General features: G+C 38.7%; 1 protein-coding gene across 2 annotated transcripts in view; it reads right to left on the bottom strand.

The window, feature by feature from the left end:
• The window catches only part of TBC1D30 (TBC1 domain family member 30), an 88,937-nt gene that overhangs the window by 8,199 nt on the left and 58,312 nt on the right, over positions 1-22,426 (bottom strand). For both annotated transcript variants that reach the window (XM_081311052.1, XM_081311053.1), the window contains 5 exons: positions 21,209-21,377; positions 19,204-19,372; positions 14,000-14,105; positions 6,508-6,620; positions 1,906-2,045 (listed from right to left, as the gene is read on the bottom strand). In XM_081311052.1, coding sequence (XP_081167178.1) covers positions 1,906-2,045; positions 6,508-6,620; positions 14,000-14,105; positions 19,204-19,372; positions 21,209-21,377 — 697 coding nt within the window. The remainder of the gene's footprint in view (positions 1-1,905; positions 2,046-6,507; positions 6,621-13,999; positions 14,106-19,203; positions 19,373-21,208; positions 21,378-22,426) is intronic.

Raw genomic sequence — 22,426 nt, 5'->3', positions numbered from 1 at the left:
TGTCAAACTGAACTGGGAACCACCTAAAATAAGACTGAGAGATTTCAGCTATCCTAATATCTGCTGAGAATGTCTTTCAGATAAAAGCTGAACATCTCATAGATTCCCTTCTCTTCCCAAAAGAGAAGAAAATTAAAAGGGGAACTATTAATTTGAACAAAGTCAATAATAAAGACTAATGATAAAATTTAGGAGAAAATGATAGTGTCATCCTGGAGTACAAAAATGCACAGACAGAAAAACAGAACAAAGGCCCAGACTACAGAAATATAGTCAAAAACTTCAGCACTTATATTTAAGATAGTTCCATATCTTGAAATAAAAAGCTGAAATTCAGGTAACAAGAAAGAGGGTGGAGGACTTTACCGAAATCAAGAGGAATTTTGTTGGATTCAAAAAGATGAAAGACAGCACACACCACGGACATACACTCAAAGCAGTGTGAATGCAGCCATTAGGCAGGTTCAAATGCAAAACAAGCTGAGGCTTGGGGAAAATACACAAAACTCACACCAAAACAGCAACAGCAGCCACCACCACCACCTTCTAAACAAGAACCAAAAAATGAAAGGTGAGCCCCATGATTTCAAGAAGGCAGTACAGTGATGCACACCTGTAATCCCAGCAGTTAGGGAAGCAGAGTTCAAAGCCAGCCTCAGCACCTTAGCAAGGCCCTAAGCAACTCACTGAGACCCTGTCTCTAAATAAAATACAAAAAAGGGATAGGGATGAGGCTCATTGGTTAAGTGCCCCTGAGTTCAATCCCAGTACAAAAAAAGAAGGCAGTACAAAGTTAGCAGATGGCACAGAGACTGCAGAGGTGCCTCTGTCTCTGTTTTCAGCATATCTCTATCCTCTGTGAACAGAGAAAATGGACTTCCAACCAGAAGAGGTAGAATAAATATCCTAAGTAAGAGCTGCCATCAAATGGGAAAGAACTTAGTGGGGAGACCACAACTACTTCCAAAGAGCTCATTCACTGCTAATGCCCAGACCACAGGAAGTCTGTTCTGTGCAGGAAGTAAACATGACATAGCATTTGATCCAGAGCACCACATTTTAAGAGGGACATTACCAAATTATAGGACAGTAGAGGTAAATTAAGAGAATACTAAAAGGCCTGCAATCATATCATATTAGAAATGCTTGAAGGAATTCTGACCTTGAGTCTTAAAGATAAGCTTTGGGGAATATGACAGCTGTCCTAAAAGATTTGAAGAGATGTCAAGATAGAAGGGGGAGCAGACTTGTTCTGTTTCGTTACAGAGGGAAGAACTACTAGAACTGGTAGATGAAGCCTGACTCTCTGCAACTAGAAATCCTGAGCTAAGGAGAAGAATCTAGCAAAGCATCTTATGAAATAAAGAGTTTCTCATAATTCAAGAAATTAAAGTAGAGGTTACCATAATGTTTTGGGGTTAAAGATTTAGTCCCATAGGGGAAGAGAAGCCAATCTATGATGGATTTCAATTAAACTCAGATGGATGTATTAAGCACCTACTATATGCCAGACTTTGTTCTAAAGATCTAAGCACACAAAGTTGAATCAGATTAATGGGAAGCAACAGTCATCATAAAAAAAAAAAGAGGTATGTTCTGTATGCAAAACACAATACAGAGAGATCGCATCAAATAATACAGTGGATTTTGGTTTTTGTTTTTGCTCTTTTGTTGTTGTTGTTTTTGTGGCACTGGGGATTGAACTCAGGCCTACCTTGCACATGCTAGGCAAGTGCTCTACCAGAAGCTACATCCCCAGCCCTGATTTTAAGTATTTCTAATAAATATTTTCAATGTCAATAACCAGGTTCCGGGAATTACTGATGCACATGTAAGACCCAATGATAACTCCCCTTGTTACAGTGATCAACACATGTGATGATAATCAACAGCCAGCCTCTTTACCTTTCATCTGCTTTTGGTACTTCTGCAGTTCAGGTGCCAGGAGCCCACTGAAAGGTCCAAGACACCCTACTGCATCAACAATAGCATCTTCATCATCTGGGTCATTCTCCTCATCACTGTCTCTCACCTTACCATGTCGTCTTGGAAAACATATAAGAAGAAAAAGAAACAGTCCAAGAAAATAGTGGTAATTTTCAAAGAAGTAATACAGTCACATGGTTTAAATGACATATTTACATAATTATATGAATTACAGACTTCCTTCCATCCCTGCCAACTTCTGCCCAGTCCTTGCCCCACTTAATTCACACAAGTGATCTTTGCTACCAGTTTCTTATGTAGTCTTCATTTACCTAGGTATAAATATGCAAAGATAACTGCATAGTTTAATTTTTTCCTCTTTTTGCAAAAATATTAGCATATTATACATATTCTTGTGTATCTTGTTCTTAATCATAGAAGAAACTTTTCCATATTGACATAAAAACATATTGTACATATACAGCTTATGTTATGGAATCAAGCTGCTAATGGTACCTGATTGAGTTGTTTCCAATATTATACTATAGTAAACAATTCTGCAATAAATAATACTACACATACTGTGTTTTGCATGTATGAAAATAAATCTATGGAATAATCCATAAAGATAGAAACACTGAGGCAAAGGATATATGCATTAGTGATTTGGGCAAATACTGACAAATTGTCACAAAACATATAGTAATTAACCTCTCACAAGCAAAGTATAAGTGTGTCTATTTCCTATAGCCTTATCAACAGAGGATATTATCAAGCTTTTAAACTTTTGTCAGAACTTTTTTTTAAATTTTTTTTTCCATATTTTTATTGGTACTTTATAGCTATACATGAGGGTGGGATTTGTTGTTTCATAATAATACATGCATGCAATATAATTTGGCCATCAGCATTTCCCAATATCTCCCCTTTCCCTCACCTGGTCTCTTTCCTCTATTCTACTGAACTCCCTTAGATTTTCATAGGATACCCTCCCCTCAACCTTCCTTTTCCTTTTTCCTCTCTAGCTTCCACATATGAAAGAAAACATGCAACACCTTGACCCTCTGAATTTGGCTTATTTTGCTTAACATAATGTTCTCTCATTTCATCCATTTTTCTGCAAATAACATAATTTCATTTTTCTTTATGACTGAATAAAACCTCATTTGTATAAAACCACATTTTCTTCATCCATTCATCTATTCATGGATACTTAGGCGGTTTCCAAAGTTTGGCTACTGTGAATTATGCTGCTATAAACACAGATATGCATGGATCACTCTAGTTTAATGACTTTAATTCTTTAGGCTAAATACTGAGGGTACAGTGGTTCCATTCTTAGTCTTTTGAGGAATTTTCATACCCACTTCCATAGTGATTGTACTAACTGACAATCCCACCAACAGTGTAAAAGTGTTCCTTACTCTCCATATCCTCTCTAGAATTTATTATTGTTTGTATTCTTGATGGCTGCCATTCTGACTGGAGTGAAATAAAATCTCCGTGTAGTTCTGATTTGCATTTCCCTAACTGCCAATAATGTTGAACTTTTTTTTCATATATTTGTTGGGCCATTTGTATTTCTTATTTTTGAGAAGTATCTTTGTATAGTTCATTTGCTCATTTGTTAACTGGGTTATTTGGTTTTAGTGTTTTTTGAGTTCTTTATATATTCTAGATATTAATCCTTTGTCAGAAGAGTAGCTAAAAAAGATTTTTTTACCATTCTGTAGGTTCTTTCTTCACATTCTTAATTGTTTCCTTTGCTGTGCAAAAGCTCTTTACTTTGATGCCATCCCACTTATTAACTTTTAGCATTATTTCCTGAGCTTAGAGAAAGTGGTTGCTTGTGCTATATAGTTTCTGGTCTAATTCCTAGGCCTTTGATCCATTTTGAGTTGATTTTTGTGCAGGGATTTAGTCTCATTTATTTATGGATAACCAGTTTTCACAGCACCATTTATTAAAACGGCTATCTTGGGCTGGGGATGTGGCTCAAGCAGTAGTGCGCTCGCCTGGCATGCGTGCGGCCCAGGTTCGATCCTCAGCACCACATACAAACAAAGATGTTGTGTCCGCCAAAAACTAAAAATAATAAATAAATGTTAAAATTCTCTCTCTCTCTCTCTCTCTCTAAAAAAAAAAAAAAAAAAACCAGCTATCTTTTCTCCAATGTATGTTTTTGGCACCTTTGTCCAGAATCAGATGTCTGTATCTGTGTATGTCTGTCTCTGTGTCTTGTACCTGCTTTTATGTCAGTACCATGCAATATTTGTAACCATAGCTCTATAGTATAAGTTGAAGTCAGGTATCATGATGCCTTCAACATTGCTTTTTTTGGCTTGGAATTGCTTTGGCTATTCTGAGTCTTTTATTCTTCCAAAGGAATTTTAGGATTGTTATTTCTAGTTTTGTGAAGAATGTCATTGGTATTTTGATGGGGATTGCATTGAATCTGTATATTACCTTTAGTAGTATGGACATTTTAATAATATTAATTCTGCCTATCCATGAACATGGGAAGTCTTTCTATTTTCTTGTATCTTCTTCAATTTCTTTCTTCAACATTCTATAGTTTTCATTGTAGAGATCTTTCACCTTCTGGTTTAGATTTATGCCTAGGGTTTGCTTTTTTGTTTGTTTGTTTTTGTTTGAGACTATTGTAAATGAGATGGTTTTCCTGATTTGAGTTTCTGTCAATCTGACAGATAAAAAACAATCTAAATTTCTAGTTTTACACAGTATTTCTCATAAACTTATTGATGCTTTTTGCCTATTCCTGTCATTTCATCACTTTTCAATTGGGTGGACATTTTTTTAAATTGATTTCTAATTTTTTTATATTAGAGATGTCAGTCCCTATTTTGTGTATAAGTTAAAACTATTTTTTTTACAAATCTTTTTGAGTTAGCTAATGAAGGTTTTGTTTTAGTTTTGAGCATGAAGAAAATTATTTTTAGAGTGCTTAAATTTTTTACCTTGTTTGAGTGAGTTAATAAGACTTTCTCAATTCCAAAGAAGTGGAGGAATTCTTCCACATTTTCTTCTGCTAATCATTTCATTTTTTTCCATTTAACACTTTCATCCATATGAAATTCATTCTGATATATGATACCCAATATGATTCTACCTTACTTTCCAGATTTACCATTTACTAATTAGCATATCTTTTAACCATTGTTTTTTTTTTTTTTTGGTTCTTTTTAGATATATATCACAGTAGAGAGTATTTTGACATATTATATGGATACAAAGTATAATTCATTCTAATTAGGATCCCATTTTTGTGGTTGTACATGATGTGGAGTTTCACTGGTGGTGTATTCATATATGTTATGTCCAATTTAGTCTACTGTGTTTCCTATTCCCACCCCCTATCTCTTCCCTTTTTTTTTTTTTTTTTTTTTTTTTTTTTTTTTTGACCATTCTTATTTCTTCTGTGAAGTGCCTGTTCAATTCCTTTGCTGGGATTGATTGGGTTGTTGGGGGGTTTTTTGTTTTGTTTTGTTTTTTGGTGTTAAGTTTTTTTAATTTTCTATATATCCTGGAGATGAATGCTCTGAATCACAGGTGGCACAGATTTTTCTCCAATTCTGTAGGCTCTCTCTTCATGTTCTTGATTGTTCCCTTTGCTGAGAAGAAGCTTTTTAGTTTGATACAATTCCATTTGTTAATTCTTGATTTTATTTCTTGCACTTTAGGAGTCTTGTTAAGGAAGGCAGTTTATAAGCCAACATGATGGAAAGTTGGGCCTACATTTTCTTCTAGTAGGCACAAGGTCTCTGGTCTAATGCCTAGATCACTGATCCACTTTGAGTTGAGTTTTGTGCAATGTGAGAGATAGAGGTTAAGTTTCATTCTGACTACATATGGATTTCCAGTTTTCCCAGCACCAGTTGTTGAAGAGGCTATCTTGTCTCTCATAAATATTTATGACACCTTTGTCTAGTATGAGATAACTCTATTTATGTGGATTTGCCTCTGTGTCTTCTATTCTGTACCATTGGTCTACATGTCTGTTTTGGTGACAATACCATTTGTGTTACTGTAGCTCTGTAGTATAATTTAAGGTCTGGTATTGTGGGCTTCTTATTTTTCCAAATGAATTTCATGATTGCTTTTTCTTATTTCTATGAGGAATGTCATTAGAATTTTAATAGGAATTGCATTAAATCTGTATAGTGCTTTTGGTAGTATGGCTATTTTGTATTCATCTCATTCCACCATCTTTCCCTCTCTTTTTATGATATTTTAAATTAGCTCATCTGCTTGTGCACACTAGTTCCATACTATCTTAATTATGAGAATTAAAATATATTTTTAAATAAGTTAGGGGCTTGCTAAATACTCCCTCAGTGTATGTTCCAAACTTCTGTGGAAAGTACAGTTTTAGAAATCCCTCTTGAATTTAAATCAAATCTTTAGGAAAGAGCCATTCCAATTTTTAAAATTAAATTACTTAAGACCAAATTACTTCATACATATTTCCAGGTCTTAATAAATATTGATTTATAATAACAAATTGAGGTGTTAAGTCTCGCATCATGAAAACAACAAGGAAGAAAAAAAAAAACAACTTACCCAGAAACTGAAGTGGGTTTAGCTGTGGCTGGGAAGGGTGTAATGTTGTAGGTGTACTTTTCCCTCAACTCTGCCAGTTGTGGAAAAGGGAATGGTGCCATAGAATAAACAGTCTGAAAAACAAAAGTGAAAAATGTCAAGACTGAAACAGTGGCCTGATACAGCTATTATCAAGCCCAGAAAACACTAAAGTTTCATGAGATTGAGGATGAAGAGGAAGATACTGCTCCTCACCTGCCAAGTGGGAGAGATTATACTTCAATATCCCCTTTAGAGAAAATAATACTGCAGATTGAGAATCTTTATTCAAAATCCAAAATGATCCTATCTGAAACTTTTTGAGCACCAACATGATGCCACGAGTAAAAAACTCCACACCTGACCTCATTGCAACAGGTCGCAGGCAGAATGTAGGTATGCTAAAAATATTACATAAAATTACCTTCATGCTATGCATACAAGGTGTATGTGACATACATGAATACCATGCCAAGACTTGGGTCCCAGCCCCAAGATTTTTCAAGATGCATATGCAAATATTCCCAAATTTGAATCATTTCTGATCCCAAGCACTTTGGAGCAGACTACCCAATCTGCATTGAAAAACACAGCAGTTGAGTCCTCAAATCCACCCAGCTGCAGCTGGGCACTCCAACTGGTGAACAGGAGTGGGCAAATGGAGGCAGTCTGGCTTCCTCCTGTCATTTGATAGATGGGGTAACTCAGAGAGCTATGGCTCCTGACACCTCTGTATCAAAGAACCCATCAATGTCCTTCATATGTAGGGCTTTTTTTTTTCAGTGCTTTGATAATTTTTGTGGACATTAATGTTAACTTTCTAGATGCAGTTAAGTCTTACAAATGATCTTGATCACAAGTTTTCTCCAAAGATACCACCTTTTCAAATGTGTGTGAATGAGTTCTAGGTGAAAATTGTTAGCTGTTATTTTTTAAAAGGAGAAAGAAAAAAAGAAAAAGAAAAAAAGTGACTAAGGCAGAGACAATCAAAAACTATGAAAAAAATAAAAAGCATAGAGAAGCATCTACACTTCACCAGAATCTCAAAACTATGTATCATAATTTCAGCAAGAGTAGTCTTACTTGCCCTCTTATTTTTATTAACAATTATTCCAAACATATTACTTCAATCCTTCAGGTTCTTATTCACCAGCTGTATCATCCCCAAAGCAAAAGGGACAGTAAAATACTATGACCCCAAATGATGCCCCCTTTCTGTTCGTAAAATCTCACCAAGCTAAAGGAACAACAAGAGCAAGTCTGAGCTGGAAAGTCCAGATACTTATTATCTTTCTCTTATACACACTGGAACTAGGGCAAGTTAGTGCAGTGTTATCTGGATAAAGCTACTTTCTTGCATGTACCCCAGGACAGTTGCTCTTGGGGATACTAGTCAGACAAGCAAACTAAGCAAGCAAACTAAGCAAGTGATGATGTCACTGTTTCTACAGCCTAAAAAATAAAACCCCTGATGGGCACCATGGAATTGAGGGCACCACGGAAAGGATGTGTGTCACTTGTCCAGCCAACCACTGCAAGACAAAATGCTGCAATGGCGAAGGAGCACTGCTTGGCAAAGCACCGTGAGAGACGGGGGTGCTGTCAACCTGTTGCCACTGAATTCTTCTTAGGAAACTGGTCTTGGTACAGTCACTGATCTGTCATAAGCTTTCCCCAGTAAACCATATGTCTCCCATGCTGTGTCTGGGCACTTTTTTCTGGGCTGTCTGCAATCTACTGCATTGCCTGGGCACAAACTGAGCTATGGAAAAGACACCAGCAAATGTGTATTATTCATAGTTTCATTTTCCCAGGATGCAAATCAAGTATTTTATGACATTTTTCTAGGAAAATATTTTAAAAGTGCTATTTTTCATTTCAGCAGGACTGCTTCTCTGAAGGCTGATGTGTTTGCTCATGGGTAAGGAAATGAGGGCTTTGAAGGGAGTTTAGTTGTGCTGCTGTTTCACTTTGTAGTTCTGTGCACTGCTGTGACAGGTCATTCTAACAGCCTCCACATCTGACTGCCCCTCACCTTTGTGGTATCCACTTACACTTTACCATAACAACCCAAGATCTCAAACAAATAAGTGTTGGCTAAAATTCCTTCCCTTCAATTTTTTATGCTTACTGTACAAAGCTACACAGCTCTTCAGGACCACAAAAGTCATCTCTAAGTTGTCTTTTTACATATGCTACATTTTTGATTGATTATATCCAAAAGGCTGAGAAGTGGCACAAAGTGTCTCTCACTTCCAAAAAAGAAACATAAGACACCTTGTGGCTTCCATTTAGCCTGAAGTGTGAGATTACATCAGTTCCCAAAATTTTGGACTTCCTTTCCCTCATCTGAAAAGTGAAAAGTGTGAAACTCAGGACCAGGGTTACCTTCAAAAGGAGAGGGGGTAGAAAGGTCAGGGAGAAATTTTTGAGGGTATTCACCATGTTATTAATGTTTTATATCTTAAGCTGGGTGTTGGTTATGTAGGTTTTGTTATACAATTCTTAATACATCCTGTGCGCCTAAAATAATTCATATAATTTTATTAATAATGTGGTCAGAGTGAATGCCCATGTTCTTTGAGCTCACAAAAGTATCCAACAGCTACCCCTGTAGAACTCTCCCCTCCTTGCTCATGTGACCACATCTTAGCTCCATGCACCCCTTTGAAAGGAAGAAAAAGATGTGAAATTCTCTCCTTTGCACCCTAACTTTTGACCCAGAGAACAGTACCTCCTCTTGAACCTCAGTAGGAGCAGCATGTGCCCAAATATACCGACCACCATATACCAAACATGCTTCCACAGTTGGGGCAAGAGCCAACCCTCAAAGGAGAATGGGAGTGGGGAAGGGGGACGGGAGGGAAAAGAAGGAGGGGGAAATGGAGGGTCATGAACCAAAACTGATTTCCACTCATGTATGAGTTTGTTGGGAAGAACCCAGCTACTATATATAACTATTAAAACTCTAATCATCATCATCATCATCATCATCATCAACCCGCCCCCTCATTCGTGTGATCTTCTTTCCTTAACAATTGAGAAACTTGTTTCAGGCATTTAAGAAAACCATACCAATCAGAATCAACTTTAAAAGTTGAGATTATTAAATAATAATAAGAAGAAGATGATTACTAAATGCTAGGAATTTCAAAATTCCTTACAAGTGAAATGTCTCACTGAGGACAAAAAGTAGGGTGTCCAGTTAAAGATTTGCCTGTTTTATTTTTGCCAGTTTTGTAGCTATATTAGAAAATTCCCTTGTCCAGCCTTGGGAAGGAAGTTTGGAAGAGAAGAAAGGCAAATTCCTTCTGCCTCTCCTTCTCCCATCCTGCCCAGGGTGGATGGTCTCAGTTCACTAGAGCTGGACACCTGGCCAAAAATGAAACTGGCTCCACTGGGCATTCAGTCCCTTCCATTAAAGGCTTTCCCTTCTCAATTGTTAACTTGTAGTTAGTTCTTTAAAGAAGTAATCAGTGTTCCTGAAACAAACTTGTTTATAGTTCTTCACATACATTCACTCACTTACTCGAAGGGCTCGTGTGTCTGAGGCAGCACTGTCTCATGAGCCTAAGTATCCCTGGCACAACCTGCAGCACTCAAGGTACACAAAAACCTCTAAGCTTAAACCTGGGGCGGTGGCGCATGCCTATAATCCCAGCAGCTTGGGAGGCTAAAACAGGAGGATCCCAAGTTCAAAGCCAGCCTCAGCAAAAGTGAGGCACTAAGCAACTCAGAGAGACCCTGTCTCTAAATAAAATACAAAATAGGGCTGGGGGTATGGCTCAGTGGTGGAGTGTCCCTGAATTCAATCCCTGGTACAAAAAAAAAAAAAAAAAAAGAAAGAAAGAAAAAAGAAAGAAAAGAAAAACCCTCTAGGCTTCCAATTTATAAAGTGAAGATTTTATAACAGATTCCAAATCTTTTAGAGCCAAAATATGTATAGTAATAGAATGCTAGGGTTCAAAGGAATTTAACATAATGTAATTCAACCTCGCACCCACACAGAAGCTTCTTCTAGCACATCTCCAACAGATGGCCTCAAAGGCGCTGCCTAAACACTCCCAGTGATGGGCACACACTATTCTGCAGGACAGATGGTTTTAATTCTTGACAGAACTAATTAATCAAACATTGTCTCTCTATTGAATAAGTATCCACATCCTTGGGATTTCTACCCAATCACTGACGGAAGAAAGCGAACAGTGTGGGTCCAAGGGCATGTCTTGCCTCATGTCACGTGAGAACTGCCTTCAGATAATAGAAAATCACTCACAAGCACTTTGGGGTGAGGTTTCTCAAGCACGTACAACTCTTCTGATATTTGCATCTAACCCACATTTCTCTACATTGCCCTCAAGGAATCTACCAGAGATGTGGTGAAAAGTCCTACTGAGATTCAGATAAACTGCTTCATCGGTACTCCCCCAATTTTCCTACTTAACATTATCAATTTAAAAGAAAAAATATAAAAAAGGTTGGGGACATAGCTCCGTGGTAGAGTACTTGCCTGGTACGTAAGAAGCCCAGCACCATTCCCCTGCCTCCCCACCGCCCCCCCCAAAAAATGGAAACAGCTAATTAAAGGAGTGATCTTCAGGGGATAACCCAGCATATTAGTTTATGTACAATATTTAGAACAGAAAGAAACAGGAAAGCCCAAAAAAGAAGAATCCTTTCATATCTTTGCATTCAACCCACAATTTTCATCTGGAGCAATTTCAAATTTGTTGGAAGATTTAGAGTCTATCATAGCCAGATCACAATCATTGAATTTTTTTTAAGTAAATTCAGAAAAGAGTAGCTTAGAATGGCATTCACCATTTCCACCCCACTCCTGACCCTTGGGCACTAGGTCCTCTTTCCTCCTCAGCCCCTGTGCACACCCTTCTCAGGGCACATACCACACTGTTAAAGGAGCCTATATGCCTCATAAGGATAGACCCCATATCTTCTCCCCATATGTATCCCCAGCATGTGGTACAGTACCTGACAACTAGAGATGCTCAATAAATATTTGGAAAAGCTAATGCAGAGCCTAGAAAATGTGGCTGGGGCATTGATTTTACAAAGAGTACCAAGAAATACAGATGGCTTTAGAAAGTAGAACAATGAGGCAATCAAAGCAATAAGTATAGACAATTACTCAGGCAGCCAAGTGCTGATGACTGTATTGGAACAGAAGGAAAGAGAAAGGAGGGTTGTCACCTATGAGTTTTGTTTAACCAAGTGAACACTGATTTAAAAAGAAAAAGCAGAGCCAGGTGAAGTGGGACATGCCTGTAATCCCAACAGCTCGGGAGGCTGAGACAGGAAGATCGTGAGTTCAAAGCCAGCCTCAGCAATTTAGCAAGGTGCTAAGCAACTCAGTGAGACCCTGTTTCTAGATAAAATACAAAATAGGGCTGGGGATGTGGCTCAGGGTTTGAATGCCCCTGAGTTCAATCCACAGTACCCCTCCCACCAAAATAAATTCTCTGTTCTATTTTTTTTAAATGAAGAGAAAAAAGAAAAAGTAGAAAACTAACCACAGACTCTCAATGAGCAGCTCTCGTAAAAGGCAAAGTGCTAAGTACAGTCCATGTCCTCAAAGAAATTGCAATACAATTGAGGAAATGAGAGCCATCTTGAATCAAGGCAGAAGATGAGGAAAGCTTTCAAGAGGCACAAATAAAATACCCAGGGAGATGGGGGACGATTTTGTTGAAACTGAGAGAAGTTTCATAAAGGATGACAGCCTCTGAGCTGAACTTCCTGCAGGAAGCTTTATGAAGGCAGAAAAGCAAGACTGTGAGAGAACAAGGAATGGAGGAGGTGCGTTTCCAGGCATTTCTTTGGGCATGGAAGACAGTTTGACTTGATGAGACTAGGACAAGGGTCAGAGAGAGAGAAATAGGAACTGTGGCTAAAAAGGAAGATCAACACCAAATAGCCACGATGTTTAGCTGAGTGATTTCTGCTGCTCTAGAGGCAGTGAGAAGCTGTGGAAGTTCCACATGAGGGAGAAGGAATAATCTTTCAGAGTCCTACTTTAGACAGATGATGCTGTTTTCTTCCTTTTTTTTTTTTTTTTTTTGGTACCAGAGCTATATCTCCAGCCCTTTTTAAAAAATATTTTATTTACAGACAGGGTCTCACTGAGTGGCTTTAGGACCTCACTAAGTTGCTGAGGCTGGCTTTGAACTCACAATCCTCCTGCTTCAGCCTCCCAAGCACCAGGGTTGCAGGCATAGGCCAGTGCACTCGTCTGATTCTGTAGCATGTACAGAGTCTCGTGTTTGGAAAATGCCAGTCATGGACCTGGGACAAAGAACAGTGTTCAGTAAAAGGCACTGTCCTTCAAGAGAGAATGAGCAATGAAATAACAGGCCAGGATGTGTGAGAAGAGTTGGAATCAGAGCATGAAATTAGGGCCAGACAGAACACTTCCTCCTTTAAGACAGACAGGAAGAAATAAAAGGGATGAGAGTACACAGGGACACTGAGGTAAAAGTAAGAATGCTCAAGGGAATTGGATCAAAGGGTCAGATAAATCAGATTGCTGCCTGCCAAGAGCAAGAGAGTCTGAGGAGCTGGGGGAACCTTGGAGTGAGCCACAAAATGAACAAAGCCCCTCACCTATCCGCCTGAAATTGTCCTGAGTCTTGGTTTTGTAGCCTGTTGAGTGGTCCTGGCACCTCAAAATGACCATAGGACCCCAACATAAAGGTGAAAGTAGAAGCTGAGAATAAGGAGGAAAAATCACAAAGAAGTAAGGAAGTCCCCAGGACAACCCAGGATACAGCCTGCCATTTGTCAGTGGCAAGAGGAAGAAGTAAGAAGAAAAGAAGTGATTGAAAGCACAGGAGGAGAATGAGGACAAAACTTTGTTGCAGACCCTAATGGAAGAAAGAGCACCAACACACCAGCTCTCTTTTCTGAACTTGCTGTCAATTTCAGTGACTTGGTCAATGTGATCTTGAGAGACAGCAAAACATGAAGGAAAATATGCAAACCCTTTAAGGCTTTCATGCTGAAATTTATGATTCATGTATAATAACCTGGTTTTAGAAAGTAGAACAATGAAGGTGAAAATGAATCAAAATGCCAATTAGAATAATAATCTTTTTTATCCTAATACCTGCCCCCAAATAACAATTTTACCTCACAAATATCCCTTTAAGAAGGCTAAGAATCAGATTCAGAATAAACACTGGGTGATTTGGGCTATTTTCCCCCTGATTTATTTTTATTTTGCGCCTAATGTTTCTTAAGCGGCGCAGTTTGAAGGAAAGCCCTAACAAACAGCCATCATTCATTTCTTCCTTCCTCTTGTCACATAAATTCTTATCAAATTAGACACAGACTCTTAGTCAACTGAAAAAATTAGACTGACAGCTATCCAAATACATTTCCCATAGACTGCTGCTCTGACACTGGTAGTTACTTTAGCACTGGGTTCCTGCACCCAGGCTGGGCCCCGCTGCCCACTCACCTGCATGAGTTCATGGCTTTGCAGAAGGTCATTCTCCAGCATCTCCTGGGTGAGGCGCCCCATGGTGCCATAGAATTCATCTGCTGTTTCACAACATTCTATCTGCCTAGATGAAGAAAGAAGGGGGAAAGGGACTTATTGAGGGCACTCATGCTGTGTAATGGGTATGTGCTGTAGATACAAGATGTTCTGCCTCTCACCATCAACCAAGTTAGCAATCAACAGAAATCAAAATCCTGGGACACAATGAATATGAAATAAAGATCAAAGGTACCAAAACCAAGTTGGCCCAGTGGTCTACACCCATCAGACAGGCTACTCCTCTGGGGCTGAGGCAGGAGGATACTTGAACCCAGGAGTTCAAGACCAGCCTGGGCAACATAGTAAAACCTCATTTAAAAAAAAATAGCAATCTAGAGGTACTTGTTCTGGTATGCACTCCCCAAATCCCAGCAACACAGCCCCACTGGGGCTCTTCATGGGTTCCATTTGACACATTCTATATATCAGAACACCCAGCACTGACCACAAATTATAACCACAGAATTAGGTTCTAAAGAACAATTATCCCCTGCAGAGACTCTGTTGATCTTAATCTACAGTGATAGCATGAATAGGTGGAAACCAAACCCCAGTAGAGCTAAAAGTCAAAAAATACAAAAACTTCATTTGCATATTTCATCAATCCACAAGAACTTTCTGAGCCCTTCTCAGGGAAGAATCTATCACCTGGTAACCTGTGAGACAGGTTGGACTTTCAACTTTCTTCTAAATTGAGGTGGGGGGGTGAGTAATCCAAGTCAAAGAACACAGGGTATTTCTGTTTTATCTATTATACTGTTCTTTGTACAGTTGGACAGTTCAATTTGCTCACCAACTGGGTGATGTTCATAGAATCATCAAAAAAAAAATGATGATGGAAAAACCTCAGGCAATCAACAGGGTATTGTGTGGGTTGTTTATGATTGTGTAAGTATATAAATGAAGTAAACTACTAAAATATTATTACAAAGATATAGCGTAGGATGTGGGCATAAATGAAAAGTGGTTAAGTGTACCCTGGGGAGTGAGGAAGAGAAAAAGTGCTTTGAAAAATGCTCTCCAAGCTGACAAAGAAGAAAAAACATTCTAAAGACACCAATGCAGGAAACAGCAGGCCTATCTGGGGAACTGCAAGTAGCTCCACAAGACCAGGGGACAAATGCACAGCCAGAGGGAGCCAGTGAACATTGAGGCTAGAAGGCTGTAGACATATGATCACAAAGGCCTCATCTGCCAGCTGAATCTCTTCAGGACACAAGTGCTGAAAGGCTTTTAATAGGGAGTGACGTTGTCCTTAGCAAGGTCAGCCTGGAGGTGGCATGGCAAACGTGGTGCATGACTGGAAACCAGAGAAGACACACCACAATGGGCAATCAACAGAAATCAGTGAGGGAGTGTGCCAAGATGGTGAGCCAGAGGAGAAAGGACACGCAAGAGATGCTAGTGCAGATGAACTGATGGTCTACAACTTACAGATTCCAAAAGCACCCCTCGGTGAGTGAAAGGAGGGAATCCCCAGCCACAGAAGCAAGGTGGAAGGAGATGCCCCATGGATAACCACATGTAAGGCACATATGTTGCTCAGGCACACATCAACTGGAGATTACCTTTTATGCTGTTTATGGTTTTTCCAATGAAACTTTTGTGGAGTGGATTATAGGCACTAGAGTCAGAAAGATCCAGGGGTAAGTCTCAGCCCTACTAATCATTAGCTGTGATAGTCTTCTCACTTGAAATGACAGGGAGGAATAACCCTACCTACTTCACAGTATTATTGGGAGATCTAAATGAGCTAATGTGCTGAATTTGCCTAACATAATGACAGACACTATCAGCACTTGATGATATGTGTTGGTTGCCTTCCCTTGCATGCTCAAAAGATTTTCAATTATGATAAGCAAAAATTCTACCAGACTGATTTTTTAAATTTATATATATATATACATATATATATATATTAATATGTATATATTATTATATATTATATATTTTTTATTTTTATATATTTATATATATATATGCCACAAACTATGCGTGGGCTATGTGTGGACAGTTGCACACAGTAGCCTCCTGGGGGGATAAGTCTGGCATTGGGAACTCCCTCTGGCACCCCCCATGCAGGTGAACTTCCCTCCTGAAGCTCTGCCAAAGATCCCCCCACACTGCACCTGAGATGGGTGTGACCTGCCAAGATGTCAATCACCCTGCTGACTGCGAGACATCATGAAGCAAGACTCCACGCTTGCAACCTTATCCCTTCCTTTGATGTACCCGCTTAAATAAACCACCGGAGCCATTTTCTCTTTGTCTAGTTCCAGAACCCATGTAGACTAGAACTATCCGGGGCATCACATTCTGTAAATATATTCTGAGTATTTGTGCTTTGTTCCTAATTATCTGAGAATGTAAGTTTTAGGGTGGCTTGGACTTCCCTGGTGGAGGACAGATGGCAAGAGAACCTCTCAAAGAGATGCTGGCCATCATCACCCTGATATATATATATATATGATCATAAAGTTCAGGATATGATATATGTGTATTTACACATATATATATTGCAAACACTCACTTATTATCAGTAGACTTGCATAATTAAAAGCACAGATTCACATTAGATCGGATAGAGAAAAATGATGGGAGCGAAGGAGAGGAGTAGGGGGGATAGGAAGGGCAGCAGAATAGAATAGACATTATGATTGCTGTATGTATATAGGTGACTCTATGACCAGTGTGATTCTGTAATCTGTAAAGTCAGAAAAATGAGAAATTATACCCCAATGATTCAAATGTATGAATTGCCAAAATCATTGTAATGTCATGTGTAGCTAATAAAAAATAAATAAAATTTTTTAAAAAGCACAGATTCAGGTCCAGGATACTTGGGTTTAAAACCAGAACCTTCCATTTATGAAAAGGGGACTTTAGGCAATTCACTGAATCCTGTGTCTCAATTCTCACATCAATAAAATGAAGATGATGACAATACATACCCCTACAGGATGATGGTGAAGAATGACTTAGTTAATGTATGTAGAGGACTTGGAACAGTGCCTGTCCATTTCAAACACTCAATGAATACTGGCTCTTACTTGCAGCTATTGTTATTCTGTAAGAGTGACACTTACCATAGGAATAAATTACCATAGGAATAAATTCCCATCCTCCAGATAATGACTAGATGGGCATAAAGCCAGGACTTCCTCTTTTTTTCCTGCCCCATTATTAAGAAGTCACAAAGGTGAATCACTGTCCCCCCATACAATAGAGAGCTTTACTATTTTAATACTATCAACCAGTCACCTAGTAACTGGACTGTCACACCCAGAAAAACTCAAAAAGCTTATAACATATAATGTAGATCAAACACACGTGACTACAGAATGAGTTAGATACTGGGAGAAAATGAAAAGCAAACAGTACACTAAATCCCACACAGATGAACTGATTGGCCTACCTGAAAAGTAAAACAAAACACCACACTAAATCCATCAGATGGATTGATTGGCCTACCTGAAAAGCAATGTTCAATAAAACAGAGGCAAAGGAGAGAGCTATGTCATATTTTAAAATACTTGTACACAATAATGATTTTTTTTAAATCCCTGAATTGATAGTTAGTGGATCTTTTTGAAGGGGGAGGGGGATACCAGGGATTGAACTCAGGGGCACTCAACCACTGAGCCACATCCACAGCCCTTTCTAGTATTTTATTTAGAGACAAGGTCTCACTGAGTTGCTTAGCACCTAACTGTTGCTAAGACTGACTTCGAACTCACCATCCTCTTGCCTCAGCCTCCTGAACTGCTGGGATTACAGACATGCGCCACCAGGCATAGATGGTGGAACTTTCTTTGCCAAAAAAAAAAAAAAAAAAGTGCTGGAAGTCTCCCAGGAAACAAGTTATCATAAATAAAAAGGCGAGTTTTAAAAAGGTTTTGAAAAAAGACACTGCCAGTGGTTTATCAGTTTTTTGACATGTTGTCCATGCCATAGGTAATGTTATAGTTTGGATATCAGATGTTCCCCAAAAGCTCCTGTGTTGAGCAGGAGGTTAAACAATTAGATTATGAGAGCAGTGACCTATGAGTCCATTCTTATTTGAATAGACTAACTGGATGGTAACTGTTGGTAGATGGGGTATGGCTGGAAGAAGTGAAGTCACTGGGAGCATGTGGGGATTATATCTTGTCCCCCTGACTCTTTCTTCATTCTCTCTACTTCTTGGCCACCATGAACAAAGCAGTTTCCCTCTACGACACCCTCCACCATGATGTTCTGCCTCATCTTGGGCCCAGAGCAATGGAGTTGGCCAACCATGAACTGAATTTCTGAAATTGTGAGTCAAAATAAATTTTTCCCTAAGTTTTTCTTGTAAGCCAGTTTGGTCACAGTAACAAAAAGCTTACTAACATATGTACCCACTCAAGTCATTCATAGCTCTGGGAAAGAAACATTGAAAACTTCTCTGCTTTTTAAGTAAACTGTTAACAGTCTCATCCTAATGTGTCTTCCATTAACCAAAGGTTACAATGTTAATGTATTAGTCATAATATATTAGAGATAAGTGAAACTACCCTATCTTTTTCAGCCCTGCTACTACTAGTAAGGAATGTAAGTAAAATTTATTTGGTAATATGTTTTGGCGGGACCAGATTTAAACACATAAGCAATTTTTCATGAAAAGAAAGGAGTTCCATAGAGTCTACTATTGACTATGTACCAAGCACTCTGTTAGAATCTTCTACAAGTTATCTTATTTAATTTTATCACAGTTCTGAATGGCAAAACAAAATAAATAATAAAGATTCATAAATAATCCAAAGTATTATATAAGCCAATAAATCCACATGCTCCTCTCCAGATCTTCCACTTTCTCTTCCATCTGAGTTTCCCTCCTTCCTCCAAGAGAATGTCCAGAGGGATTCTGAGGAGAGACTCAGCCAGGACAGGTCCATTGAGGAGGAGGGGAGAATCCTCCTCTTCCCTCTGCCCCGAGCAATCAAGGAGGGGGGTGAGCAGCTGAGATTTCAGAAGCCTAAAGCAATTCAAGAAAGTTCACAACTTTCTCTTCTCCTCACACTATCAATGCTTCACATTAAAGCACAAAAATTGCTTGAGGCTCTCAACATCACAGAATGAAGTAGATGAGGGAAATCACTTACTCTCCCAATTTTGCCCAGATGGCCAATGACACCCTTAGGATGATCTCCGAACCTTCAAAGAAGACTGAATCCCAGATCTTTAAAACTGTGTGATTAGGGAGACACGTGGCAAAGAGAGTCAGAAACCACTGCATCGTGAAGACATTCGTAAGTGGGGGCTCGTATCCACCTGAAACAAAACAAGCATGCTTAATTCCTTCAAAATTGATGATGTGTGAAATGGACAAACACCCTTCTCAGTCTTCCATGTCCACTCAACTAGGTTCTATTTCTTGACTTATTCCTTCATTCTACATCCTGGTTCTTTCTTCCTTTTATTCCTTCCATGCTTCTGGAGGAACGTAGGTGTTTTTAATGAAAATCTCAATCATGTGGGCTTCACACATTCTTTATGATGCTTCAGAAATCTTAACCTAAAACCCAACTATGGCTCTACCTGTTGTAGGGTGCTGAAAATTAAGAAGAAAGTTTCCTCACCAAAAACAAAACAAAAATAAAGGATTTTAGCCTCTCAAAAGCAAAAGGCATCAGATTTTCAGAATCTTATAAAGCACACTTTTACTCAAATGTGGCCAAAAAGAATAAACTTGTTTATTATAATTTATCTGTCTGCTTCTTAAATTATGTACACAATTCTCAGCAAGCTAGCTGGAAAATCCCAAAATATTTGAAGACTAAACAACATTAAATTTAAATACATTCTGAACTAAACTATATATAGTTTTAAAGAAAGATCTGGGGTTCCATCCATTTTGAAATTCTGAATTTACTAAAAACAGTACTTCCACTTCTTGTGATATCATAAGCATATATTTTATTGAAATATAACTCAGACATTTAGACTGACCTTCCCTCACAGTTACAGTCAGTATGCACAATTACTCAAGTGTAAGCAAAAAAGAGATCTGTTTTCCTGCACCCATTTTCTTCCTCCTTACCTATGAACAAACATTTGCTCAAAGATTAGAACCAGAGGTTATTCCTCATTAGCCAAGTGCCACGAAAGGGAAAACATGTAGCTCAGTAAAACGTGTCTGACTGCAGGACAGGCAAAACCAGTCTATGCAGAAGCATTGTGAAACTCACGCAAGTATACAGTTATGCTGTGCACCAAATTAAATACAGATTATTTAAATAGACTAGGAGAAAAAACTTAGAGACACCCAGCTGTCACTAAAATATCACAGTGTATTTTAATCAAAGATTAGATCCTCAAAATCCTTTAATATGCTCCAAGACTTAAATGTGTGGGTCCGACTAACCCACAAATGCATGATCTACAACAGGAACCAGCAGCCAAGTCCAGGAAACAGCAAAACAAAACATTCTTTCCGGTATCAGGGCATAGACAATAGGTGTAACTGCAGCAACTTCAACCAGGTACTGCTGAGGGCTGATGAGGCCACTAGATGGCAGCAGCTCTAGGAACTGCACTTTCATAGCCTCAATGGTTCTCCAAAGCCAGCTTGTGCTAAATGGTACCTGAAGCTCAGCTTTAAAGAACTCCGACAGGTTTGGTGCCAGTGTAGAGCACTTTAGACAATAAGACACATACACCATTCTTCATCTAGAGTACAATATATCCCGTTAGTTTCTGATCTGGTACCAACGGGATGTTAGGCTCTCAACCTGTTTTCTACCCATGACCAGCTAGAGGCTTAACACATGACCCTATATATGTATTTTCAGTTTTGTTTTTATTCTCTGGGAATCTATTTCATTGCACCAAACTCTTACAACAGAAATACCTGGAAGGGCTGGGGTTGTAGCTCTGTGGTAGAGCACTTGCCTAGCACTTGTGAGGCACTGGGTTCAATCCTCAGCACCACATATATAAAAATAAATAAATAAATAAAATGAAGGTATTGTGTCTATTTACAAAAAAAATTTAAAAACAAAGAGATACCCAGGAACCTGCATTTCCATTCAATGTTAGTTCATGTATAGAGTGGAATCTCACAAGCCAAATATTTTTAAAGGTTTAATAGCAATGAAACATCACAACCTCCACTTTCTTTGTTTGCAGTTCTCTGAAGAGTATCCAGGTGCTGGGATAATTCAGGGAGTTTCATTCTCAAGAGGTCTCTGAAGACAGCCATATCCACAGACAATGCCCGGAGATTATTGACAAAATAGCTTTCAGGAAGTACCTTATCAATCAGGTAAATCATAATCTAAAGAAAAAGATAAAGAATAATACAGCTTCATAACAAGCAAAATCCTAACATGTCCAAAATTAAAAGAATATAATTCAAATAGATAAAATGCAATTAGCCAAAGCAAACTCTCCTTTAAATGTGTCAGTACCAATTTTTCAAGGCTCACTTACACCCGGTGTAAGGAGAAGGTGGCATAATTATCTAAGTAACTTAGACCCAAATTCTGCCACCCTCTGAAATTCCTAGATGGGCCACCAGGCCCCATAAGCAGCTGTGATCACACAACTCTCAGCTTCACTGAGGAATGAAAGAGCACAGGCTTCATCAGCCACCAGCAGGAGCCTCAGCATGGAATCCTGGATATGAGTAGTTTACGACGTCAATACGAAACCCAAGAGATGGCCTATCATAAAACACCCACGCTGAGGTGGCCCTGAGATTCACTTTCCAATTACCTGGGTTATTACAGCAACTGATGTTGGTTTTTGACTACTTTCCTCTCCCAGGAGAATGCAACCAAGTTTTGTTTGAACAAATGGGACTGTTTTAAACCCACATTTCTTTCATAAGATCATCACCTGATTTCTTCAAATTACAATCTTGATTCTTGAGTTTTATACTTGTATTACCTTTTCTCAAGTGTTAAGAACCACTAGATCTAGTAACACAAAAACAAGTTCTGGGGGGGGCTAGGATTGTGGCTCAGTGGTAGAGCATTCGCCTAGCACATGTGAGGCCCTGGGTTCAATCCTCAGCACCATATAAAAATAAATAAAATAAAGGTATTGTGTCCAACTACAACTAAAAAATTAATATTAAAAAAAAACACAAGTTCTGTCCTTCAATCCCTAGTCCTTTCCCTGTCTGCTTTTATAGTCCATAAGAGACCAGATCATTCCCAGAGCACCAGAAAAACAAAATTAAGAACAAAATCATAGCTGGCTCTGTATGCAGGCGGAAAAGTGCTGTCTCACATTTTTTATCTTCAGGATACCACAAAACTCTATTTTCAAAAAAAATAAAGTGATAGATAAAAATAGATCTACCTCTGATCAATAGAGATC

Source organism: Spermophilus citellus (genome assembly GCF_964194105.1).
Source record: "Spermophilus citellus genome assembly, chromosome: 10".
Classification (NCBI taxonomy): Eukaryota; Metazoa; Chordata; class Mammalia; order Rodentia; family Sciuridae; genus Spermophilus; species Spermophilus citellus.
The sequence above is the reverse complement of the archived record's forward strand: the minus strand, read 5'-3'. Positions and strand labels throughout refer to the sequence as shown.